At 43.4% G+C, this 26,422-nt stretch overlaps 2 protein-coding genes across 2 annotated transcripts; both read right to left on the reverse strand.

Annotated features, from left to right (window-relative positions):
• Positions 1 to 459: 459 nt before the first annotated feature.
• Positions 460 to 9,283, reverse strand: LOC139375059 (opsin 6, group member b). The gene is made up of 6 exons (XM_071116459.1): positions 8,975 to 9,283; positions 7,096 to 7,301; positions 6,288 to 6,387; positions 5,824 to 5,928; positions 4,200 to 4,423; positions 460 to 2,865 (listed from the first exon to the last, which is right to left on the reverse strand). Exons 1-6 carry the CDS (start codon positions 9,066 to 9,068, stop codon positions 2,425 to 2,427), a joined length of 1,170 nt encoding a protein of 389 aa, XP_070972560.1. The 5' UTR covers positions 9,069 to 9,283; the 3' UTR covers positions 460 to 2,424.
• A 363-nt stretch (positions 9,284 to 9,646) lies between these two features.
• Positions 9,647 to 26,210, reverse strand: LOC139375060 (sec1 family domain containing 1). Its single transcript, XM_071116460.1, has 24 exons — positions 26,010 to 26,210; positions 25,210 to 25,369; positions 24,784 to 24,874; positions 24,437 to 24,559; positions 24,125 to 24,212; positions 23,914 to 24,003; positions 23,433 to 23,488; positions 22,833 to 22,918; positions 22,288 to 22,387; positions 19,836 to 19,975; positions 19,495 to 19,585; positions 19,296 to 19,375; positions 19,024 to 19,105; positions 16,863 to 16,959; positions 16,673 to 16,743; positions 15,074 to 15,153; positions 14,914 to 14,976; positions 14,639 to 14,714; positions 14,280 to 14,333; positions 11,526 to 11,578; positions 11,388 to 11,421; positions 11,120 to 11,185; positions 10,887 to 10,955; positions 9,647 to 10,488 (listed from the first exon to the last, which is right to left on the reverse strand). The coding sequence occupies exons 1-24, from the start codon at positions 26,038 to 26,040 to the stop codon at positions 10,465 to 10,467; spliced, it is 1,905 nt and encodes a 634-aa protein (XP_070972561.1). The 5' UTR covers positions 26,041 to 26,210; the 3' UTR covers positions 9,647 to 10,464.
• Positions 26,211 to 26,422: the final 212 nt, after the last annotated feature.

Raw genomic sequence — 26,422 nt, forward strand, 5'->3', positions numbered from 1 at the left:
CTCTTGGAGCATGCATTTACAGTACATTACTCCGGCTAATTGAAAACACCAACAAACATTTCAGCATGGCAGGAGTTATACTATAAAGCTAACGGAGAGTGTAGGCTTGGCTGGGTGTTGCTAAGTAAGCAGGTGATGGTCACAAGGAGAACTTGGCCTTTGACTCCATGCTCAGCCATGTGGGGTGAGACTGAGGAGCTGACAAAAAGAGAACTGACATAGCTGTTTCAGCATGGGCCAAGCAGAACGGGCCGCTGTAATGTATTTAGTATATTGGGAGACTTGATTGGAGAAACACAGCAACCTACTCAAGAGTTCAAGGCTCATCCTCTGACCATGCCACCATAGACCAAGGAATATCAAATGCATTTCTATTCCTTGCCATAGCCACAAGCAACAAGGCACATCAGATTGTTATTCATTTTGGTATACACTTTCTAAACAATTCAACATCCTGTGTACATTTATTTATTTTTATTTCACCTTTATTTAACTAGGCAAGTCAGTTAAGAACAAATTCTTATTTAGAATGACGGCCTACCCAGGCCAAACCCGGACGATGCTGGGCCAATTGTACGCCGCCCTATGAGACTCCCAATCACGGCCGGATGCGATTCAGCCTAGACTTGTGAATGCAGACTGCTTTCAAGTTCGAACCTTGATGGTCCTATGTCTGAGGGAAAATTTATAGTACTTTTCTGTTAAAACATTCAAAGTCAAAGTAAAATGAATGAGAAACTATCATCTAAAAAGTTGAATATCACATTTAAACAAACATAGATTAGAGATGCTCTTTCTTCCAGAAAGAGGGATTTCACTAACAAGCTGATGTTTTTGTGGTATTTTCTTGGAGGGGTGGTTTGGTTTATTTTGTGTCACCGTGCTCGTGGTGTTGGCAGGGCTGGGGTAGCTGTGTTTGGTCAGTTATGGGGACCCCTGATGGGTTATTGTGTGCCTGTCTCATGTCATTAGTCCTGCTGAAATTCCAGCTGCCGCGGAGTCCTGAGGTAACTTTCACTCTGAAGTCACTCGTGTGTCCATAATGGCACCCTATTCCCTATAAAGTGCACTACTTTTGACCAGGGCCCACGTCAAATGTAATGCACTAAATAGGGAATAGGTTACCATTTCGGACGCAGCCACTGTGTTGTGGTTTATAATTACTCATAGAAGAGAAAGGGGACTTACGGCAGCCATTACCTTGTCATTATCTGAGACAGGCTGTTATTACAAAGGGAGACTATTGTTAACTTGTTCAGTTATAATTCCATTGTTGAACCCAACTGGATTACAGTGGCTTGTGTTTGTTTTATTGAGGGGAGACTTGGTAATATTTATTCAGCAGACGCACAAGCTGACCAATAAAACCACAGCCTCTGGAGTGGAGTTACCCTCATACAGTATATCCTATATCCTTCCTAATTCCAGGCCACAGTACAGTACACTCCACAGTACTACAGTAATCCTACTTGTCATTTGCACATGACTGATATTTATTGCAGTTCCTCTTTCACAGTCATTGTTTTTATGTTACCCGTGTCTATGGATTGTTGCTCTTGTTTCAGTGTGTTGTTGCACTGCAATAAGAGGACAAATAAAGCTGTACTGAATTGAACAGTAACCTCTTTCCATTCTGTGGTTGTTGTGTTGTTTTCCGCTTTCTCCTCTTGGTCCAACAGATTCAGCTGTGCACCAGCCAGTCTCCCTGTGAGGGCTGGCTCACATTCTCCCAGTTTCCCAAGCTCCCTCAGGGCTCCCACAGGGCAGAGGGGGGACAAAACCCAGATTAGCGACTTCAGGTCAAGGCAGAGCCTTTTCTCACTTCTCCACCTCATTATTTCTGCACACAAGCCCTCTGTGAGTGACTGAGAATTAATGTACAACATCAGCGCCTGATATAACCCCCTTTGAGTCAAGTCATCGTTGATTGATGAGCTATTGGAAGTTATTTTTTGGGACGGCGTACAAACCTAAAACCAAGTTTTTTTTTTTTTTAAATAACTAAATTATTTACAGCTTTAGAGTAACATGTAAAACAGTAAAACAAATATGATTTAACTTAGACCCTAAATTGATAGTGCCGCCACATACTGTAAATCCTTCAACATCAGTGATTCCAAATAATTCAGGTGAGGCCAAAACCAATGTCTTCTCTTGATTAAAAAAGAAAAAAAAGTAAGTCCAGACGGTTGCTGTGCTGTGAGAAAAATGTACGTGTGTACAGGCGATCAGAGTGCTGTGGAGGTGAACAGTTAACAGTGAGAGCTGAGCTCCGCTGTGGCTCAGTACGTAGGACAAGAGAGAGAGAGAGAGAGTGGGAGAGACAGCGAGACAGAATCAGAGAGACCGAGAAATAGAGAGACAAATAGAGAGAGACCGAAAGAGAGAAACAGTGGGACAGAGACAGAAACAAAGAGACAGAGCTCACAGGCGCCCAGAGTCACTGAGTTTCCTCAGGAACAGGCGATGACTGGGAGCCGGGGCTATCATCGGGGGCATAAGCGGACAACTCTGGTTCTCCCCCCTCTCCTCCACACCCCTTTCACTACCCAGCTCTACCCCAGAGTCCAGGTCATCCACCCCTCCATTCACCTCCATAATGTCCAGGTCAATCTGCACCTCGTCGGGCCTGTGGGAGAGGTCCAGTTTGTGGCGCAGGCAGTGGAACTGGGCTCTGAAGTCTTGTCTGAACTTGGAGTTCAGGCCCAGGTAGATGAAGGGGTTGTAGGAGCTGGCTGACTTAGCAAACAGGCTGGCCAGGATGCTGTGGAGAGGAGGCACCTGGTGACCACAGGCAGACCACATGGAGATGACTGCGTAGGGAGACCAGGCCAGCAGGAAGGCTGAACACAGGATCAGAGACACCTGGGGGAGGAGGAGGGAGTTGGTATAACATACACACACAGGGCAGTTTATTAGGTACACCCATCTAGTACCGGGTCGGACCCCTACATAACGTCCTGAAATGTTCGGGGCACGGATTCTACAAGTCAGAAACGTTCCACAGGGATGTTGGTCCATGCTAGAGGTTGACCGATTATGATTTTTCAACGCCGATACCGATTATTGGAGTACCAAAAAAGCCGATACCGATTAATCTGCCAATTTTTTATTTATTTATTTGTAACAATGACAATTACAACAATACTGAATTAACACTTATTTTAACTTAATATAATACATCAATAAAATCAATTTAGCCTCAAGTAAATAATGAAACGAAATGAAATGAAATGATATATATATATATATAAATAAAGGAATAAATAAATAGGCAAATCAGTGTCCAAAAATACTGATTTCCGATTGTTATGAAAACTTGAAATTGGCCCTAATTAAATCGGCCATTCCGATTAATCGGTCGACCTCTAGTCCATGCTGACGCGCTGGCATCACGCAAAATGCTACAGATTGGATGGTGGTACACAATGTTTTTCCATTCCTCAATTTGTCCTGCGTTGGTGATCGCGTGCTCACTGGAGCCGCTTCTTGTTGTTTTTAGCTGATAGGAGTGGAACGTTGTGTGGTCGTCTGCTGCAATAGCCCATCCGTGATGCCTCTGCACACCACTGCACCATTATTTGCCTGTTTGTGGCCCGCCTGTTAGCTTGCACGATTCTTGACATTCTCCTTTGAACTCTCATCAACGAGCGGTTTTCGCTCACAGGACTGCCGCTGACTGGATGTTTTTTGTTTGTCGCACCATTTTCTGGAAACCCTAGACACTGTCATGCGTGAAAAGCCCAGGAGGCCGTTTCTGAGATACTGGATCTGGCGAGTCTGACACGGACGATCATACCACGCTCATAGTCGCTTATGTCACTCGTTTTGCCCATTCTAAATGTTCAAAGTAACAGTAACTGTATGCCTTGATGCCTGCTTTATATAGCAAGCCACGTGACTCGGTGTCTGTGGGAGCGATCCATGTTCGTGAACGGGGTGGTGTACCTAATAAACTGGCCGTACATGCATAGCCACAAACACTGACCTAACCAATACCTTCTGAAGACATTATAACCTTGCATTGGACAAAAATTATAATGAAATCAAAGCAGTGTACAGCTAAGAGAGCAGACCATCAGCAGACACATGGCTAGATTAAATTTGTACTTTGAATCCCACAGCATTCACCATTATGTAACATGTATCAAGTCCTGCAGCTAGTAATCGTTTGTAGACTGGGAGCTCCCCTCACTCACTGTTGTTATACTGCGCTCCATCTGATTCTCTCTCTCGCTGGCCGCTCCCCCTCTGCTGGACTTGTGGCTGTTGTTGACCGTCCGGATGATGGACACGTAGGAGAACCATATGACCACGAATGGGATGAAAAAGTTGAAGGTGAAGATGAGGATGACATAGAGTCTGTACGACACAGAGAACCTGGCCTGGACCCAGTCTATCTCACACGTCCCATACTTACGAGCTGCAAGATGGAAAACAAAGAATTAACCAGGTTGATTGGTTATAATGATCATTGATCAATCAACTCCTTTTAACCACATATTTTTGTATGTGCATATATTACAACAAATATGCACACAATTATGAGGTCACCCCATCAAATTAGTAGTTTGGGCTATTTCAGCCACACCCATTGCTGACAGGTATATAAAATTGAGCACACAGCCATGCGATCTCCATAGACGAACATTGGCAGTAGAATAGCCTTACTGAAGAGCTCAGTGACTTTCAACGTGGCACCGTCATAGGATGCCACCTTTCCAACAAGTCAGTTCATCAAATTTCTGCCCTGGTCAACTATAAGAGCTGTTTTTGTGATGTGGAATGTCTAGGAACAACAACGGCTCAGCCACAAAGTGGTAGGCCACACAAGCTCACAGAACGGGACTGCCTAGTGCTGAAGCGCGTAAAAATCATCTGTCCTCGGTTGCAACACTCACTAGTGAGTTCCAAACTGCCTCGAAGAAATATCAGCACAATAACTGTTCGTCTGGAGATTCATGAAATGGGTTTTCATGGACGAGCAACCGCATACAAGCCTAAGATCACCATTAACAAAGCCAAGTGTCGCCTCGAGCGGTGTAAAGCTTGCCGCCATTTGATTCTGGAGTGGTGGAAACAAGTTCTCTGGATTGATGAATCACACTTCACCATCTGGCAGTCCGTCGGACGAATCTGGGTTTGGCGGATGCCACAAGAAAGCTACCTATCCCAATGCATAGTGCCAAATGTAAAGTTTGGTGGAGGAGGAATAATGGTCTGGGACTGTTTTTCATGCTTTTGGCTAGGCCCCTTAGTTCCAGTGAAGAGAAATCTTAACACTACAGCATACAATGACATTCTAGATGATTCCAACTTTGTGGCAACAGTTTGAGAAAGGTCCTTTCCTGTTTCAGTATGACAATGCCCCTGTGCACAAAGCGAGGTCCAAACAAAAAGGGTTTGTTGAGATATGTGTGGAAGAACTTGACTGGCCTGCACAGAGCCCTGACCTCAACCCCATGGAACAACTTTGGGATGAATTGGAACGCCGACTGCGAGCTAGGCCTAATCTCCAGCACAAGTGCCCGACCTCACTAATGCTCATGGCTGAACGGAAGCAAGTCACCGCAGCAATGTTCCAACATCTCGTGGAAAGCTTTCCCAGAAGAGCGAAGGAGGGTGTAGCAGGAAAGGGAGGACAAACGCCATATTAATGTCCATGATTTTGGAATAAGACGACAAGAACGTGTCCACATACACTACATGACCAAAATAATCTACTTTATCAGAGAGGTGAGCGAGATGCCCACAATGTAACCAATGTTCTAATGCGGTTTCCCTAGGTCTGGAATTTCAGAGGCTACATTGAGGGGGTCCTACCTGTGTAACTCCCCCAGCCCACCAGGGGCGCTCCAGCCCAGAAGAGGGCACAGAGCCACACTGCCACAATCACCACGGCAACGTTACAGTGGTTGTTATAATGAGCTGAAAGACAAGACATGTAGTTACTAAACAGAGATGGTATTATATGACAAAACATGGGGAAGAAACAAATTATTTGGGGATTTCACAAAAAACAAGTAGGACAACTGAGATTATATTTATGATTCTCTCTCTAATAGTTCCATCTGTGCCATCTAGCCGGCGGTCAGGGAGCACTGAACAGCATAAGGCCTTAACCTGGAGCAGCAGAATAATGAGTTTATAGTGGCTGCCATTGAGCCAGGGTGCCATGCCCTGAGCAACTTGACCAGGGGAAGCTTCAGCCCCAACCCTGCATGCCCTGGCATGGGACCTAGCCAGCAGCCCTCAGGCTTGGCAGGGCCACAGCATAGACCACATACCATAGCTGGGCTGGCATCCTTTGATGTAGCGAACGACACTGATGGATGTCAGTGTGTTGATGCTGATGAGCCCAAAGAGCATGATCAGGAAGCCGTCCACCTGACGGACACACACACACACACACACACACACACACACACACACACACACACACACACACACACACAGATTAGGATGAAGTGCTTGCAGCTCTCTGCCAACCTGAGGGAACGGAAGGAATCTTTCCAAACCATGTTGTGTCATCACCCTCTAACCAGACTCTCAGGGTACAAGCCAGGTAGACTGACTAATGCAGGATAAAAGCACACACTCTTCTCTGGTGGAATGTGATGTTGTTCTTTCTGTCATTTATTCCAGTCGTCTGTCAAATGGAGTGGTGGGAGTCCTGGGTAGCCACGGTAACAGTACTAAGGGAAGTTGCTTTAATTTCCTGTTAAACTGATACTTTATTTCTTAATAGTCGAAAAATGCTAAGTTACAATACCATATAAAATATGTTATTGTACAAGTTGTCCTTGAGCTTATTCAGATCAGAGAATCACCTCTTGATTTCACCCTGAAATTCTAAGATGTTATTGTGCTGATCTTATCTGTGTAGCTCTAATGTAGTTCTGTGTTGAATTTCCCAAGATCTGGGATAATGTCAAAAATGCTTTCAATGTAAATCTATTTAGTGCTCTTGAATCTCATTCAAGGCATTAAAATAATAATTAAATAATAACAACTAGAATTACAAATCTTCTTATATGTCCATATGGGTAATATGAATCAACAACAAAAAACGACCAACCAACGTTCCTACTGTACCTGGCAGGTCCAGATGGTCTTGATCAGCAGGCCGTCGTCCCTGAACAAGTTGAAGATTTCCAGTATCCCTCTGGAGTAGCCGAAGATCGCGACGCCAGCGTCGGACACAGCCAGATTGAGAGTGAGTAAGTCCTGTGGCTCAAGACTGTGTCTCTGCTTGACCAACAGTAGAATCACCACTCCATTACCTAGACAGGAGAGCCACCCTGAAATTGTAAACAAAAAAACGTATAACATTATCATAACAATGTCACAACAAAGTCACCCACAGGGTTGGAGAGTAACTCATTACATGTAATCTGTTCAATGTTATCTGATTACAAAAAAGGAACTGTAATCAGATACGTTACCTGGAAAACCACATTGTAATCAGATTACAGATACTTTGAAAAAACTAGATTACTTTTAAATTCACAAATAAAAAAATAAAAAAATTGTCACATGAGCTGAATACAATAGGTGTAGACCTAACAGTGAACTGCTTACTTACAAGCCCTTAACCAACAATGCAGTTAAGAAAATACCTACAAAAAGTAAGAGAAGAATAACAAATAATTAAAGAGCAGTAGTAAATAAAAATAGCGAGGCTATATACAGGGGGTTCCCGGTACAATGTCAATGTGCGGGGGTACCGGTGTCAAGGTAATTGAGATAATATGCACATGTAGGTAGAGTTATTAAAGTGACTATGCATAGATAATAATAACAGAGAGTAACAGCAGCGTGGTGGGGGGGGGGGGGGGGGGGCAATGCAAACAGTCTGGGTAGCCATTTGATTAGCTGTTCAGGAGTCTTATGGCTTGGGGGTAGAAACTGTTTAGAAACCTCTTGGACCTAGACTTGGCACTCCGGTACCACTTGCCGTGCCGTAGCAGAGAGAACAGTCTATGACTTGGGTGGCTGGAGTTTTTGACCATTTTTAGGGCCTTCCTCTGACACTGCCTGGTATAGAGCTTCCTGGATAGCAGGAAGCTTGGCCCCAGTGATGTACTGAACTGTAGTGCTCTGCGGTCGGAGGCCGAGCAGTTGCCATACCATGCAGCAATGCAACCCGTCAGGATGCTCTCGATGGTGCAGCTGTAGAAACTTTTGAGGATCTGAGGACCCATGCCAAATCTTTTAGTGCCCTGAGGGGGAATTGGTTGTGCCCTCTCTCTCATCGACTGTCTTGGTGTGCTTGGACCATGATAGTTTGTTGGTGATGTGGACGCCAAGGAACTTAAAAGCTCTCAACCTGCTCGACTACAGCCCCATCAATGAGAATGGGGGCGTGCTCTGTCCTCCTTTTCCTGTAGTCCACAATCATGTCCTTTGTCTTGATCACGCTGAGGGAGTGGTTGTTGTCCTTGCACCACAAGGTCAGGTCTCTGACCTCCTCCCTATAGGCTGTCTCATCGTTGATCAAGCATACCACTGATGTGTCATCGGCAAACTTAATGATGGTGTTGGAGTCGTGCCTGGCCGTGCAGTCATGAGTGAACAGGGAGTACCCATACTGTTAAAGGATATTTGCGAAAAATATGTATTTCGACACCTTTTTGTTTTCTCAATTACATTAAATTAAGATTTTTTTTTCTTAAGTGCAAGTTTAAGTTTGTTCCACTTGAGCAAGTCAGAGTTTGATGGATCCTTTATGTCTTCTAATGCCTCTTAACGGGAAAGTAATCCAAAAGTTATCAGATTACATTACTGAGTTTGGGTAACCCAAAAATGATATTACGGATTACAATTTTGGACAGGTAATCAGTTACTAGTTGCATTTGGAAAGTGACCTACCCAACATAAGAGTCACCACTTATTTATTTTGTGAAAGTTGTCAACTCTATATTATCAACAGTATGGGAATACATCACTTTGGCAAGGAAGACAGAATAATTACCTAGTATCAACAAGTAAACACCAACGGCAGTCTCCCCCTCGGCTGACAACCTGTAGACAGATACATTAGGAGGGAATATGTTGGTGTCCTCCATCAGCACCCTCGTCTTCTGAGCACCTCACGGCCAAGATCCAAGCTTTTATGACGGTCTCATTTCAAACACACATGGTCTGAAGACCCCGGTCTGTTCTGATCCAGGACAGCTGAAGTGAATGGTGTCCCAGGGACCCCTCAGGTAGATGATAGCATTCTCTGTCGTAATTCCAACTGAGACAGAGTTGAGAATGCCCCTCTCAGTCCCTCCATAGAATGACCCTGTCTGTGTATGCAATGCAGGTGTACAGTAATAGAACTGGCATGGTTGTGTCCTACATACATTAGCCTAATCCCTTGATCCGGTTAATGAGAGTGGCTGCTGCAACGCTAGCCACGGAAGTCAGGTCAGCTAATAATACACTTCGATACATACTTGGTGGCACCTAAAGCTGGTCAAGGTAGCAGTCTTAGTCTATGGTGTTGGGCAATACAGAAAATAAACAGCAGCACCTTGTGTAATAGTGGTGAGTTCTCCATGCTACAACTCTAGATCAGCAACTAAACTGACACTGGCTTCTTGGCTCATTCGAGATCAGCTCCAACTCGCCTAAGGGGAACGGACACAGACAAACGGGGCTATTTGTAGACTGTAAATATTATTTATTTGTATCCTTGTTTGCTGCAAGAGGAAGTCTACTAAAACACCCTGTCCTGATCCTGAATAAGATTAAACAAAGGACAAGTTGAAAAACTCTGGTTGATATACTACACAGCAACCGTGTTGAGTAAAGACTATTCAACTTTATTTGTTGAGAGTGCAAAGCAAATTAGTTAAAGGCCCAATGCAGATGTTTTTATATCAATATCAAATCATTTCTAGGTAACAATTAAGTACCTTACTGCGATTGTTTTCAATTAAAATGGTCAAAAAGTAACGAAAATAGCTTCTTAGCAAGAGGAATTTATCAAACAAGAATTTTGGGAGGACTGTCTGAGTGGTCTGAGTGGGGAGGGGAAAACTGAAAACTATCTGTTATTGGCAGAGAGGTTTGGAACTCTCTCTTAATCACCTATTAACTAATTTACCACCTGGTGATCTCACCAGGCAGGCCAAAACTCCATCCCACCAAAACAGGCAATCATTTCAGGTGGTCTTTTCAAAAAGCTCTTACACTAAAAGGTCATTATCAGAATTTTTGCAATATTTTCCCCAACCTCATAGTATGGAAATATAAAACACAGAAAAATCATGTTTTTGACTGGAATGGGCCTTTAAACAAACAATGTAAGTATAGTACACATTATAAAACACATGGAATATCAGAGAGAGAGAGAGACAGGATCTAGAGTAACTGAAAACGATCATCAATGATTAGAGAGGTCTTGATTGCAGTTGTGAGTATTTAGGAGAAATGGAATCCAAGAAAAGAAAGTGTTGATATGTTTTCTTGCTTTTACTTTTGGCCGAGTGAGGATAGCTGTGGAGACAAACAGGGAGAAACAATATAAAATACATCGCACTAAAGAAATCTAAGATCAATTTAGCAGTGTAGGTGATTTAACACAAACCCACAGTATGGGTATCATCATTCCATATTATGAGTCAGGCTTAAATGATTGATATTACTCAACAAAAAGTCTGCTTCCCAAATGGCACCCTTTTTAAATCAAATCACATTTTATTTGTCACATGCGCCAAATACAACAGGTGTAGGTAGACCTTACCGTGAAATGCGTACTTACAAGCCCTTAACCAGCAATGCAGTTTCCCTATTCAGTGCACTACTTTTGACCAGGGCCACATAGGGTAGTAGTGCACTATATTGGTAATAGGTTGCCATTTGGGACGCACACCTAAGGCTGGTGGTCCTCCTACCTGTTTGATGAACTGCCCTGCATTGAAGAGCTCACTGCATCCGTACAGCACCCTCTTCCCTGGCTTTGCCTAAAAGGATGCCACAAAACACACATTGTTCAAAAAAACTCAACTGAAAATATGAAGAGGTTTCATAAGATACACTGAAAACTTTTGTCACAATGTTACATGTAGATATTTTAATAAAACATTCATTAAAAAAAAAATGAAAACAATTTGGAGTAATAGTTTACCTTTGTGTAGTCCACCAGGTTTTGATATTCTATGTAGTTTCCTCCTCCAACCACAAAGACGATAGCCTGAAACAGAAGGCGAGATCTCACTGACAGGTTGAGGCTGCTAGGTTCATGTACATTATACACACAGATTAGTGTGCGCCCCCCCCCCCCCTGTCACACAGTGAGTCCAAGATAGGCACCAGGCACCATGACAACACACAGCAGTTGCTGGATTTAGTGGAGGCCCTGTTTGTGTGTTTGTGCTGACCATGGCAGGACTCACCTCTTGAAACGGGTTCTTGTTCCTTGGGGTTGAGCTGTTGGGAGAACAGGAGTGTTTAGGCACAGATCTTACGGACAGAAAATGCACATTACTATTTAGAGGCCTTAACTGTTATCCTTGGAGCTCTTGAAGTCTTACCTCTCACTGCCGCGCAGCATCTTGGGATCAAAGTATCTGTAGTCATCAGTCTCCTGCACATCATAAAAACATCATCAATAAACCAACAAACGTATACATCACATGAACAACAAGAAAGAGACCATTTTCTGACAATTCTAGAAACCCCCAAATCCCCCCCATTGCTCAAGGTCACCCAGTTCCTCTTATTAAAAGCAACTCCTGCATAAGCATGGGTCCTGTGAGACAAAGTCAACCAATTGACTCAAGTGCGATCAGATCAGGCAGAATTCAGATTCAGGCAACACCTGCTTGATTTCAACAGAAACGTCACATTTACCAGAACTAGTCTTAAATAGGATCAGTGAAGTTAGTTTCTTCCCTCCCTCTCTCTCTACTCATACATCCTCCTTAAACCCAGAACCAAGTCTTTAGTCTGGGCTGATTCCCAAATTGCATGCTATTCCCTATAGTGCACTACTTTTGACCAAATCAAATGGTATTGGTCACATAAACATGTTTAGCAGATGTTATTGCGGGTGTAGCGAAATGCTTGTGTTCCTAACTCCAACAGTGCAGTAGTATCTAACAATACACAACATATCTAACAATTCACAACAAAGCCTTATTGGCCCTGGTCAAAAGTACTGCACTAAATAGGTTGCCATTTAGGATGCATCCCTAGTCTCTCTCCTCTCTTCCCAATGGACCGAATGCATCTACCTCTATCTGGCAGAGCCGTGGCCCACTCACATTCTTCACCAGAAGAGAAAATACTTTGCAGTCAGGCTGGTGAAAGAGGAGCTCCCTGTCTCTCTGAACTGACTAGATGCTCCAGATTTTTGTGCTATCGTCTTTCCCCACACAGGAGAGAGGCAGTTCAGCAGAGGGCTTCTGATATCAAACCTGAACACACTGCTAAACCTGCCTGGGAGAGGAATGGCATTGTGTTCACACAGAAGAACCACCGATAGATTACACCTGTCCAAGAAGGCCATCGGATGCGGGACAGGGGTGGGGAGAGGAGGATGGAGGCTGTTGAATTTGGACTGATGTACCCCTCTCTTTCTCGGCTCACCGAACAAGAAGCGCTTTGTACAGTGCACTGTAATTCCAGTAGCTGAGAAAATGATAATATTGTTATGTCCAATTCAGTGTTTGGAGAGGTGGGGATAGGGGTTGGGGGGCATCTAAAGCCAGTAACAGAATCCTGTAATCCCTGCTCCCTCCTGGCTGTAGACACACGGTATGAGTGCCAAATGGTACCCTATTCCCTATAAAGCGCACTACTTTTAAGTAGAGGCACCCTATTCCCTTTGAAGGGAATAGGGTGCCACCTGGGACGCTGACAAGATGGAACGGAGCTAATGGAAATTGAAAAGCGTTTGTTCATATTAAATGTTTATGGACCTGTGAGAGATGGTAATCACAAAGGGACTAAGTTGATGTAACACCTCTATAGATGTAGCAGCTGATCCAGGGAAAATTAGACATGGACCGCAGAGGGGAATAGGGGACCTGCCTCAAGCCTGGTGGCCTACACTAACAAGTGTAGTGTTGAGTACACAGAGGATGGCTTGTGAATGATTTTCAGTGAAGTGGACCTTCCCTCTGCTTCAGGGTAAGCTGGTAAGGAGCTGAGAGAGAGATGAGGAAGTGTAGAGAGAGCTTCTTGGTTAGCTGTAACCTAATCTCCAGGTTCAGTGTGCGCCTGTCCTCCCAGAGAGAGGATTGAGAGTCCACAGTGCTGCCCATGTGCTCTATTGCAGCCCTGCAGGCAGCTAGCGGCTAGGGTTTCGCACCACAGTGGAGCCCCCAGAGCAGATCAGGCCAGGCCACCCTCACAGAGCTGTTTTTAATCACTGGGGTGGCATCCCAAATGGCACCCTACTCCCTACATAGTGCACGATTTTTGACCAGGGCCCATATGGCTCTGGTCAAAAGTAGTGCACTATATAGGGAATAGGGTGCCATCTGGGAAGCATACCTGGCATTTCTATATTGTTATGCACATGACTGACCGACTTGACTTAAACACTACTACACTGTGAGGTCATCTGCAAGTACAGTACCAGTCAAAAGTTTGGAAAAACCTACTCATTCAAGGGTTATACTTTATTTTTCACAAATTGTGAAGACGGACTAGATTTTTTTAATAAAGGCAGCAACTGTAGCTAATGCATTCCAGGTGACGACCTTATGAAGCTGGCTGAGAGAATGCCAAGAGTGTGAAAAGATGTCATCAAGGCAAAGGGTGGCTACTTTGAAGAATCTCAAATATATTATGATTTGTTTAACACTTTTTTGGTTACTACATGATTCCATATGTGTTATTTCATAGTTTTGATGTCTTCATTGTTATTCTACAATGTAGAAAATAGTAAAAATAAAGAAAAATCCTGGAATGTGTAGGTGTGTCCAACCTTTTGACTAGTACTGTATGTACACGACTGCAGACAGCTACTTGACATTTTACAAAGTAGCTTAGCTACAGTTGCTGCCTTTATTAAAAAATCTAGTCACGTCTTCACAATTTGTGATGACTAGTTTCCCCCCACATATTCAGAAGTGATCTAATCAGAAGGGGGCATGATTGGAGAAGTCTCCGACTGCAGACATGAGACACCCATCAGGTTGTTCATCTTGTTGCCACTGTATTCATCAGCATGCTTCCCTCCTGAATGTGATGGTGCAACAAAGCAGAAACATAGAGGAATGTCCACAGTAGAGGGGGAGGAGAGAAGAGAGGAGGAGGGAAGAGAGGAGACTGCTCACCGGATTGGACTTCATCTCCATCAGGTTGTCCAGGATACGCGTGACTGGCAGGTTCTGAAAGAAAAACACTTTAAAAACTCTGTTCTTTCTCACCAGGTAATTAATCACTACAGACTGACTCCAACGAGCAGCCGCGTGAGATATTATCATACATGTCTCCAGGCAAAACCTTCCCATCAAAGCCAAGGGACATCTGGACATTTTGAAAACACATATACAGAGAGTATCATGATGAGACTGCTCCTCTCATCTGTCTATTAAGAGACATTCAGTATCACTCATTCTGCATGTGTGTGTTTCTATGCATAATTCTGTGTGCATGTATATCTGTGTGTGTGTGTGTGTGTAAAGCTACTCACATGCTGTTTAAGCACCAGGTGTTTCACCCCCTCCATGACAAACTGGGAGCCAGAGTTCATCACTCTAGAGAAGAGGCTGTGGGATAGAGAGCCAGGAGGAGGACAGGGTCAGCACGGGGGTTAGGTCTATGGGACCCCTGAAACAAGGGAAACTCTGCAATGTCCCAAATGGCACCCTATTCCCTACATAGTACACTAACCTGGTCAAAAGTAGTGCACTGTGTAGGGAATAAGGTGCCATTTGGGACGCACACAGAGAGTGCTCTCTTTCTTACCCCATAGGTTTCACACCGCTGTTCCCATAGTTAGATGGTGTGGCAGCAATCTTTGTGAAAGCCCTGAAGGAACCCAAAACAATGTGTTTTATTATCTGTTTGGTTCTGCATGTATGAAGCATCATATGCTGAAAATGCAAGCTTGTTTGTAATGTCTTACTTCCACTGCTTGATGTAGTTGAGAGAGGACAGGTCGCAGCCAGTCTCTAGAAGAGCCTTCTTGTATTGGTCCAGATCAGTCTGAAACACAGAAAAACCCCAGTAAGATAACAGTACGCCTGTTTTCACCAAGGTAAAACATACATACAAGTGATTGAGCAGGCATTCGAGTATTAGTAGGGAATTTACCGACCAGGGACTTAAAAAAAAGCTTGAAGAAATAAAAACCTAGTCATCCTAAAGCAGAGTGTGACACGTGTATGGTGGTATCATCAGTACATTACGATGGCAGAGACAAGTACTTTTTAATGTAACTAAACAGATGTTACGCCACAGCATCCAGGGAAAACAAATAACCTTATAAAATGTACATACTGGACCAACTGGAGAACGGACCAGAGAGGGGATGGTAATCCCATGCTAATAATCGGCCCTGGACGGGTTCAGGTTAAGGGGGGGACAGAGATGAAAGGAGGAATACCACAAGACGTTGGCGGTGGAAAAAGATTTCCTGCTTGACTTCAGCTGTCAGGCCGGGAAAGCAGAATGGCATCTCAGAGGAGAAGGGCTATTAGGGAGACCATTGATCAACATGATGCTCCAGGACAGCCTGATCCTAACGCTGTTCCCAGCCTGCAGCCAGAAACCTGGGCCCATATTAATGCTCCTCAGAACAGGAGTGCTGATCTAGGATCAGTTTTGTCTTTTAGATGATAATGAAAACGATTATATGGACGAGCAGGGAACTGATCCTCGATCCGTACTCCTACTCGGAGACTTTGTGAATACGGCCCCTGGCATCCTCCAAGCTCTTTGGAGCTGGCGGCTGGAGGGACTTGACTTCACTCCTCTGTGGTGAACTGTGGTTACTGAGGTGGTGGTGACAGGGCTTGAAGCAGAGCCAGTATTAAGGTCTTCCAAGTCTTAGCAGGGTCCCTAAGAGGCTAGTCCCCGAGCTGCGCCGCCTCCCTGAAGAAAGCAGACGTAGAACCCACAGTCACAGTGGAGAGCTGGGTGTCCTCCTATACAGAGGGCCTTGAGATGCTCAGAACAGAACAAGCTAGCATTATTGGACTTCTGGAGTAATGACATTTGGCCTCGGCTTCAAAGGGTATCGATGTTCCTGGAATCTGCTCTAACGTGTCATATCGAACAATAAAGCTTTTGAATGTTGTAAGAAGAAAAGCTGGTTTGAATATCATACGAAAAAATGATTTGAGAATTGATGTTTGGTGTTCTAAACAATGAAACGCAAGCCAGGGCCAAGGTTTTTCATATTGTATATTGTGCTGTTACTAAGACTACCACATCCAGTGAGACCACAAAGTGTCTCCATTGAGGTTGCTATTGTGCCATTTTTGGTTCCATTGGACATGAAACTGCATATGACCGTAGTGAATCAGACAAATCAACAGAGTTCCCTGACAAAGGGGCCTGTATCTTGTGGCTCCTCTCCGACCTGTGATTGAGTCTAGTTTGGCATGCGTTTCATGGTGAGAAAATGTCTGACTTGAGTCTAGTATGTTTTTGATAGGGACAGGGTTAAGTCCAGTATGCGTGTGTTTGATAGGGTAAGGGTTAAGTGGGGGACAGGCCTCACCTCTGAAGGGGGTTGCAGGGCTGTGATGTAGAAAATCAGAAACAGTCTCATCTTGTCCTCTGGTGTTCCCGCTGTCACAAAGACAAAAACAAAGTTGTTTAACAAACCTTACATCAACAGGCACCTCAGGTATTTCCGACTGTATGATTTATGTTATTTCTGGCCAAGATAAGCACAGAGGCACATCTACCGTCAGGGTCACTGATTATGTCCAGCAAAGACTTCTCCAGGGTGGATTTGCTCATCAGCTTCTCCTCGTACTCAAAGTACACGTCCAGTTTACGGCTCTGTGGATGGGTCACAAAAGTTACACATTAGAGAAAGAGTACCTATAAGTATGTGCCCACCAAAAATCTAAGTTGAGATATTTTTGTTAAAATTATCAAATGAAGGGCTCCCCGAGTGGTGCAGCGGTCTAAGGCACTGCATCGCTACAGACCCTGGTTCGATCCAGGGCTGTATCACAACTGTCCGTGATCGGGAGTCCCATAGGGCAGCGCACAATTGGCCCAGCGTCGTCCAGGTTAGGGGAGGGTTTGGCTGGGTGGGGGGGGGCTTTACTTGGCTCATCGTGCTCTAGAGATTCGTTGTGGTGGGCTGGGCACCTGCAGGTGAACGGTGTTTCCTCCGACACATTGGTGCGGATGTTAACACGAGTGTAGCGAAATGCTTGTGCTTCTAGTTCCGACAATGCAGTAATATCTAACAAGTAATCTATCAATTTCCCAACAACTACCTAATACACACAAATCTAAAGGGGTGAATAAGAATATGTACATGTAAGTATATGGATGAGCGATGGCCGAGCAGCATAGGCACGGTGCAATAGGTGGTATAAATACAGTATATACATATGATGAGTAATGTAAGATATGTAAACATTATTAAAGTAGCATTATTTAAAGTGGCATTGTATAAAGAGACTAGTGATCAATTTGTTAAAGTGGCTAGTGATTGGGTCTCCATGTAGGCAGCAGTCTCTCTGGGTTAGTGATTGCTGTTTAGCAGTCTGATGGCCTTGAGATAGAAGCTGTTCTTCAGTCTCTCAGTCCCAGCCTTGACGCACCTGTACTGACCTCGCCTTCTGGATGATAGCGGTGTGAACAGGCAGTGGCTCAGGTGGTTGTTGTCCTACATTAGTCTCACACACTTGTAGGTCTTCTATCCCTGATGTCCTTCAAATCTGATCCTATTCTTCTCTCTCTCTACTTCAATGACTACCTGTCCACTCCAAATGTCTTGGACAGAGTACCGAGGCTTTTCATGGTTCTACATTTTGTTAAAGGAACAATGGATCGGTGCATCATATGTATAAGTGTAGTTTCAGTATTTTTAGCGACTTAAATCTGAAGTAAATCTATTTATACTCGGGTTTATTGAATATTAGGGATATCAACACACAATCCCTGTGTTTCAATGCAAACTGGGCTTAATTGGAGCATAGTGGGCTTAATTGGAGCATCAATAAATTACAGTGAAAAATACAAAATAGCTAAGTTTAACTCACAAAATAATTGGGAACCAATGGTCTGAGGTATAAATATACACTATATACTACAATAGTACATTCTGTATAGAGGGGGTGTTTTTGGTGCTACTGTACCCTTTAAGATAAACCAATTTACAAAAAAGCATCCATGTATAACAATGCAAGGTTAATTTAACATTAAAATAAACAAGACAAAATGCATTAAAAAAAAATATGAGTGGTGAGTTTTTATACTATTATACTGTTGTGGTTCACCAAGCTATGTTGCCACTGTATTGACTGTGACATGTGTTACGACTGCTAGCATGACACATCTACTTTCAAATTGGCAAGAAATAGTCATTAATACCCATGTAGTATGCCATCATGTGCATAGATCACCACATTCATCTCTTAGGTGTCATCACTTATCTGAGGAACTAAAAATATGTTTCTCTGAGTTGCCTCCACACCAAAGTTTTTTTTGCAGCTGAAATTGGCCACTAGTAGGAACTTACACATAACTGTCAATAACTTAATAAGAAAACATTTAATTGGCCTAGAATAAAAACAACCACATGAACTGGTTGAAACATTAGATTTAATCCAAAAATGGAAGTGGGCTTAATGTGTATGTGGGCTTAATAGGTACGCTTAACTTAGTCCAAGTCAAGAGGATGCTTCAGCAGTCCTTTACTGGCAGATTTAGTAACAACTTTATAGTGAGTGCTCTGAGATGTTCGAGCTCACACGGACTGCACAGCAGTCTTCCATACATGTTTAATATCTGAAAAAAAAAGTGTTTGTTGGATGCAGTGCACTATGGACAGAGAGAGAATCCCCTCTATCTAGTTGTCAGGCCATGACCAGGTTTAATACTAACCTTAATGTGATCCAGAACGGCGGTGGCTACGTTAGTGTGGAGGTCAATCAGCCTCTTCTTCTCCAGAAGCTCTGGTAGGGAGCTAGTAGAGGAAACACAGAACAGTTTTGGTACAGACTGGGCACAGTCAATAACAGCGTAGCAATTAATAAATAATAATACAGAAATACTGTATATTTACATATACGGGTAGGCCGTTATTGTAAATAAGAATCTGTTCTTAATTGACTAGCCTAGTTCAAATAAAATGACAATTCTACAATGATGCTCACCTGACAGCTGAGGTAAGTTTTGCGGTGTTGTCTGACATACTAATACTACTAATGGGTCCCTCATCCTCACCCTCCAACCCCTGGAGAAGGTCAAAAGTCTTATTTCAGTGGGGAATTTGCAGGTGTGAGTGTCGTCCATTGTTTTCAGTGAGACTACTTCATTGAACAGCTCTAGAAAACCGCCTGTGCGCCTTCTTACCATGATGCTCTTGAGGCGTTTCACCTCGTCCTCTTGGGCTCGGTACGTGTCTAACTCCTCCTGTACAGACTCAGCCACCTCCGGGAACGGGCTGGAAGAGTCAAAACAACCGCTCAGCCAAGAAGAACTTCACTACATCAAAGATTGAAATATACTGTTACTATTGAGTTATAAAGCATCAAACGCAGACTACCTTCTAAATCAGTAGTTTAAAATCACACTTTAGCCAATGGAATGGAGTTTCTAACAAGCAAAGCTTGGAATATACTGTTGCTACCTAGTTATAAAGCCTTGGCCACAAGCTACCCTCAATCAGTAATCACCACAAGTGAGTTCCTAACCTGCCCTTGTGTTTCTGCCAGAATTTGTCTGCGGCTGTGAGGTCATAACTCTTCTTATTTTTCTTCTTGGGTCTGGCTCCGGAAGGGGAAGCTTCTGACCCCACAGATTCGTCCATACTGACCCTGTTCAGGTGGAAGTCCTAGGACACACACAAGGCAAAATCATTTCTACTACGGATAGTATTTTTCCTGCAAATAGTCATTTCTGAGTGATTATGTTTTTCAGTGTTGGGATGATGGTTGGCGTCTGGCAGAGATCCTATTGGATGTGTAGTCTGGTCATATTTCTGCTTACATCATCGGGTAAAAAGACTGGTCCATAGATACCTCTGGGATAAACACTGATATCTACTTACATCATCATAATACCTACATTCAAAATAACAACCGTTGTCATAAATATATTGAGGTTAAAACAAAGGACTCGTGATACTGAAAACTAAGGATAGGAGAGGAGACGGGATTGTACATTTTACACCAGAAATAATTTTAAGGCAGGGATGCTGGAAAATGGTTTGTCACAAATATTTATGACCTCTGGCACAGGTCACCGCACTGAGCACATACCACATACCACAGCATTTACCCTATTCTTAATCTTACACACAAGGTAATTGAAGTAGCGCTACCTTGAAAAAAATCTAACTTTGGCATATATTATTACAGTTGAAGTCGAAGTTTACATACACTTAGGTTGGAGTCATTAAAACTTGTTTTTCAACCACTCCACAAATTTATTGATAAAAAACTATAGTTTTGGCAAGTCGGTTAGGACATTTGTGCACGACACAAGTAATTTTTCCAACAATTGTTTAGACAGACAGATTATTTCACTGTATTACAATTCCAGTGAATCAGAAGTTTACATACACTAAGTTGAAACTGCCTTTAAACAGCTTGGAAAACTCCAGAAACCTTCAAACTCAGTGCCTCTTTGCTTGACATCATGGGAAAATCAAAAGAAATCAGCCAAGACCTCAGAAAAAAATGTGTAGGCTGGTCCATCCTTGGGATGGTACCTTCAGCAACGCCTGAAGGTACCATGTTCATCTGTACAAACAATAGTACGCAAGTATAAACACCATGGAACCCCCGAAGCCGTCATACCACTCAGGAAGGAGGCGCGTTCTGTCTCCTAGCGATGAACATACTTTGGTGCGAAAAGTTCAAATCAATCCTAGAACAACAGCAGAGGACCTTGAAGATGCTGGAGGAAACAGGTACAAAAGTATCTATATCCACAGTAAAACAAGTCCTACATCGACATAACCTGAAAGGCCGCTAGGCAAGGTAGAAGCCACCGCTCCAAAACCGCCATAAAAAAGCCAGGCTACGGTTTGCAACTGCACATGGGAACAAAGATCGTACCTTTTGGAGAAATGTCCTCTGGTCTGATGAAACAAAAATAGAACTGTTTGGCCATAATGACCGTCGTTATGTTTGGAGGAAAAAGGGGGAGGCTTGCAAGCCGAAGAACACCATCCCAACCGTGAAGCACAAGGGTGGCAGCATCATATTGTGAGGGTGCTTTGCTGCAGGAGGGACTGGTGCACTTCACAAAATAGATGGCATCATGAGCATGGAAAATTATGTGGATATATTGAAGCAACATCTCAAGACATCAGTCAGGAAGTTAAAGCTTGGTCGCAAATGGGTCCAAATGGACAATGACCCCAAGCATACTTCCAAAGTTGTGGCAAAATGGCTTAAGGATAACAAAGTCAAGGTATTGGAGTGGCCATCACAAAGCCCTGACCTCAATCCTATAGAAAATTTGTGGGCAGAACTAAAAAAGTGTGTGCGATCAAGGAGGCCTACAAACCTGACTCAGTTGCACCAGCTCTGTCAGGAGGAATGGGCCAAAATTCACCCAACTTATTGTGGGAAGCTTGTGGAAGGCTACCCCGAAACGTTTGACCCAAGTTAAACAATTTAAAGGCATGCTACCAAATACTAATTGAGTGTATGTAAACTTCTGACCCACTGGGAATGTGACGGAAGACATAAAAGCTGAAATAAATCATTCTCTCTACTATTATTCTGACATTTCACATTCTTAAAATAAAGTGGTGATCCTAACTGACCTAAGACAGGGAATTTTTACTCGGATTAAATATCATGTATTGTGAAAAACTGAGTTTAAATGTATTTGTCTAAGGTGGATGTAAACTTCCAACTTCAACTGTAGAAATCCCAATTCACACTACTGAGCCGTGCATACTTATAGTTCATCCTATACAGAGAGCAAAATACCATACACCCAACAACACCACTCACCATAAATTACTCAAGACTGTGGAGTGGACGTTTCTCATGGGTAAGCCCTTAGTTTTTGTCAGTGTATGATGTGTCTGTTAAGTCCATCATAACAGAGTGGTGGGAGTATGACAGACAGATTTGCTTCTCTCCATCCCTCCCTCCCCCTGATTCCCTGGCTTCCTGTTAGTCTTACCAGCACATCGTGGATGAGGGCCTGGTAGGTCCATGTGTGGTGGAGAGGGGTGGCAAGATCCAGGTTGCGGTCAGCGAGTACAAATAGGGGTCTCTGGAAGCTGAAGAGAGACAGAGAGCGAGATGAAACGAGAGGATGATAAATGTACCCAGAGTTCCCCACTGGCTAGGCTCTCCCTCTGCTCCACCAAAGCTGAAACAAAAAAAGACCTGAAATAGATCCTGCTTAGAGCTTCCCAGAGGAAGCATGACTGTTTTCACTTCATCCACCACTTAGCGAAGGCCTAGCGAACCACTCAGTGAGTCTGGAGAGCAGAGGAGAGGAGAAAAGCAGAATAGCACATTTCCACTTCAGAGATAGACAAAGACATTGTGTAGCAGTGTGTGTGTGTGTGTGTGTGGGGGTGGGAAGCCATTTTATGTGTTTGTCTTAGGGAATGGAGTAGGTCTTCCGTGGTACAGTACAGAATCATAATATTAATGTCTACATCTAGTCTGCTCTCTTTATGGTTCATACCCAGTGTACTAATCTGCACCCTGACCCACCTGAACTGGCCGGCCCCCATATTGTCTCCAGTGAACAGGCTGTTTCTGGCGTCTCGCAGGTTCTCCCTCAGCTTCTTGTCAAGTTTCTGCAACAAACAGAGAAACTGGGTTAGATAGTTTTGCTTCTTATGCAGCTAGGTAAGACGCCTTACATCTTCTTAACCGGATATACGCTTAGCACACAGTCTTGCAGCGTTTCACTGAGAGCTTAGAGACCCTCACCACAACACAGCAGTACAGTATAGGGAACAAAGAGCAGTGCTGTGTAACTGGAGGAGAAACACTACATCCATCCATTAAGGCTCTTGGAGGATCAGCTTCCACACTGGCTGCATCAACATTCCTCCCCACATCAAGAATCTACCTGCAAATACTGTCTGCAAACAGTGAGATTTTGGAGGTGGGTGGACTTGGATGTCGTCCTCAAATGACTAATTTCCTCTTTCACTGTACCCACTGGGGATGGGTACTACTCTCCCAGCCCTGTCTGCACTGCCAAGACATAATACAAAGTATATTTAGACTGACAGACAGACTGGGCCCCTTGACAGCGGCTGAGGAGAATTCAGAGAGTTATAAATGAGGAAGGATGATGCTCACCACCGCGACCATCTCCGCAGCATTCCCTCTTGGACAGCGGATTATGGGGACAGCACCTAAGAAAACAAAACGGATCTGTTAACTGCCAATAGAGGGCATTGACGACTTTAGCAGAGCGTGTCTATAGAGAATATGAGGACGTGCTGTGAATCCCATGAGGATAAAACTGAGAATCGTATACAAACTGCAAGTTAGGGATGCAGTGGGGTTACTTTGCTCAATGCATCATATAGTCACACTATCCCCATTGGCCTTTACTTTCAAAACGTTTTCCTCTCTAGGAAATATGATTTTGGTATCGCTTCGATTCAGGTGAGTAATAACAAAAGTGATGCTGCCATCTAGCAGGGAGAAAATGGTACAACCATGAACCACCTGAGTAAATGAAACAATCTTACAGTATTTTGAAATACCAAACAGTGTTCTCTCAAGGAGTCTCAATAGTGTTGTGGCACTAATAATATTCTGTGGAAAGACCCACCCAGAGTGACAAAGAAGCAGAAAAGGCTGTCTACAATCGTATCCATGATGGCCTCCATCTCTGTGTCCATGATGTCCGGTTTGTTAATCGCTAATCAAAAGGGAATAAGAAAACAGGAAGTCAAATACAATCATGCCAGGTAATCATGAATAAGATCTGATGAAAATGGCAAAGTGCAATCTAGCACAGTTTCTGAATCCAATGAACTTACCATGGTAGGAGATGAGCTCTTTATTTTGATTACAGAGGATAAACATATCATCTTCGAGTGTGATGAAATTCAAATACTGATCAAACACCTATGAAAGCAAAAAATACCTTACTGTTACAAGGATGTTCAATATCCTGTGATGTGTGTTAGAAAATGACTAGGATGGAGTCACAGATGGCACCCTATCCCCTACATAATGTACTACTTTTGACCAGAGCCCTACAGGAAAAAAAGTAGTGCACTATATAGGGAATAGGGTACCATTTGAGAGACAGCCTAGAAGAGAGGTGAACTAGTGTGTGGTGGACTCACTTTGGTAACCTGGGTGACAGCGTTGGCTGAGAGAGCTGCACTAGCAATATCCTCTAGTTTACTTCTGGATATGGCTGAGATGAAGTTCAAATAGTATGACTCATACAGCTGGTTACGAAGGTCCTGAGAAAAATAAACAAAACAATGGAATGTACCAATATACTGACTAGTAGGATGTTACATGTCTGGGATGTAATGTTTGGACAACAAATAATTGTATCTGGCCAAGGCCACCAAATGGATAGGCTCAGTGGCCTAATACAGTTTTTCTTATCATCTCTAGACCTATCCTGAGTTTAATCATATCTGATGATGTAATGTTGATATTCTGAGTGAGGGATGCTTACTTGGCATATCCGGTCAATATTCTCCTCTGTCGGCATAACAAAATAGATGGCTGGCACATCCGGGATGGGATCTCTGTCTGAATGAAGCAACCTATAGAGAATGATCAAATACATTGAAGACCTTTCTAGATGAAGGTGTCCTCCATTGATTGACACCAAGTCAATGCTGTGTTTGTGAACTTATTTGCAATTGCTCAATTCAACTTCTCACAAAACTGTTGTTGTCCTTTGAAATATACTGCACTGGTAGATCCTTCATTTTCAATAGATACTGACCAGTTGATAGGTTACATTACTCAAATTCAAAGTCTTTACAGCCTCATTAATTATTTGTCTGGTGCATCATGATTTTAGTTCTCTACATGTACCTTTTGTGAAGGTGATTAATAGATTATTAACAGCGATGTCAAATTGTGAGTTACTCACAAGTGCAAAGTGATTCCCATGTCCCGTAGTTCTTTGACCGCCAGTAGAGGGGAGATTATGTCCTGGCCAAACCTGTCGTAGATCAGAACCTTCCATACTGGCTCAGCAGCAGTGTTTTTCAACGGAGAAGTGTTGAAATTCAGCATGCGCTTCAATGCAGCTGGGGGCACAGAAGAATACAGTATAAAGTCATGCTTGGCCAATGTTTAAGATGATGTAAATTGGAAATATTTGTGCAATAGGTGCTGCACATCCCACCACACCCTTGGGACAGCCACCACAAAACCCTTGGCACAACCACCACTTTTGTCATACTAAACATGGCACAGGACTGGGGGAACTGGGACTTTGCCATACCATTTCTGCCAATCAACGAGTGAAATTGTTTGATGAGTGAAATGGCTAGTTAGCTAGCGTTAGCTAGTTAGCCACTCATCCAAAGGAACAATACTGCAGTCGGTTTAGCTAGCTAGATCTGTCAGTCATTCACTGCGTGGCATTCCTGTTCCTTGACATGACAACCACATCAAAGTGTCTAGTGAAGTCAAGAGTAGTAGTAAGTGTATGTTAGCCATCCGACTTGTTGCTGCTTCATAATATTATTGTAACGCGTTTACAATAGCTAGCTAATAAGTTAGCTTAGCATTGATTTTCTCGTGAAGATGGCTGGTGGCCATCGTGGAAGTTCGTATTTTATTCAACAGGCTATGGTCAGAGAAAATAGTCGGTTTTACAATGTGAATCAACAATTCGACAACCTATGTTCAGCAAAAAATCTATGACCGAAACCATTGACAGACCTGCCTGCTTTTCCCGGACGGAGGCGGCCATCTTTTCTGTTTATGCAGTGACGGGGCAACAGATGACGTGGCAGCTAAGTGCGGCTTGGTTGAGAGGCAGTGTGTAGTTCGGGACTTGACTCAATGTGAGCGGAGTGAAACGTCTGGGCCGGACTCAATGTGGCCAGAGTGAACCGAGGTAAAGACAGTTTCAGGTTGGATATTCGCCTGAAGTTTTCCTTACGTTCACCAACAGCAGTTAGGGACCGTCAACATTTGAGGGACAAGTCACATTTTTCAAATTTCAATAGCTCTTTAACCATTACTCCAAACACTTTCAAAACTGGTTGTAGCTAAACCGATGGCATAGACGCACATTGCACACTATTTAGTTTGTCCATTTTTATTTCACATGGTTTTCCATAAATTTTTCA

The sequence above is a fragment of the Oncorhynchus clarkii genome, chromosome 19, assembly GCF_045791955.1.
Source record: "Oncorhynchus clarkii lewisi isolate Uvic-CL-2024 chromosome 19, UVic_Ocla_1.0, whole genome shotgun sequence".
Classification (NCBI taxonomy): Eukaryota; Metazoa; Chordata; class Actinopteri; order Salmoniformes; family Salmonidae; genus Oncorhynchus; species Oncorhynchus clarkii.

What these genes read in the sequence shown, in the direction of transcription:
- LOC139375060 (XM_071116460.1), bottom strand. Translation starts at nt 26,040, where the DNA reads ATGGCCGCCTCCGTCCGGGAAAAGCAGGCAG. An exon ending in CTGCTTCTTTGTCACTCTGG is followed by an intron (nt 23,489 to 23,913) that starts GTGGGTCTTTCC and finishes TTGTTTTCTTAG; the next exon opens with GTGCTGTCCCCATAATCCGC. An exon ending in ACCTGGTGGACTACACAAAG is followed by an intron (nt 10,956 to 11,119) that starts GTAAACTATTAC and finishes GCATCCTTTTAG; the next exon opens with GCAAAGCCAGGGAAGAGGGT.
- LOC139375059 (XM_071116459.1), bottom strand. Translation starts at nt 9,068, where the DNA reads ATGGAGGACACCAACATATTCCCTCCTAATGTATCTGTCTACAGGTTG. An exon ending in AGACCATCTGGACCTGCCAG is followed by an intron (nt 6,388 to 7,095) that starts GTACAGTAGGAA and finishes TGTGTCCGTCAG; the next exon opens with GTGGACGGCTTCCTGATCAT. An exon ending in GGGCTGGGGGAGTTACACAG is followed by an intron (nt 4,424 to 5,823) that starts GTAGGACCCCCT and finishes TCCATCTTGCAG; the next exon opens with CTCGTAAGTATGGGACGTGT.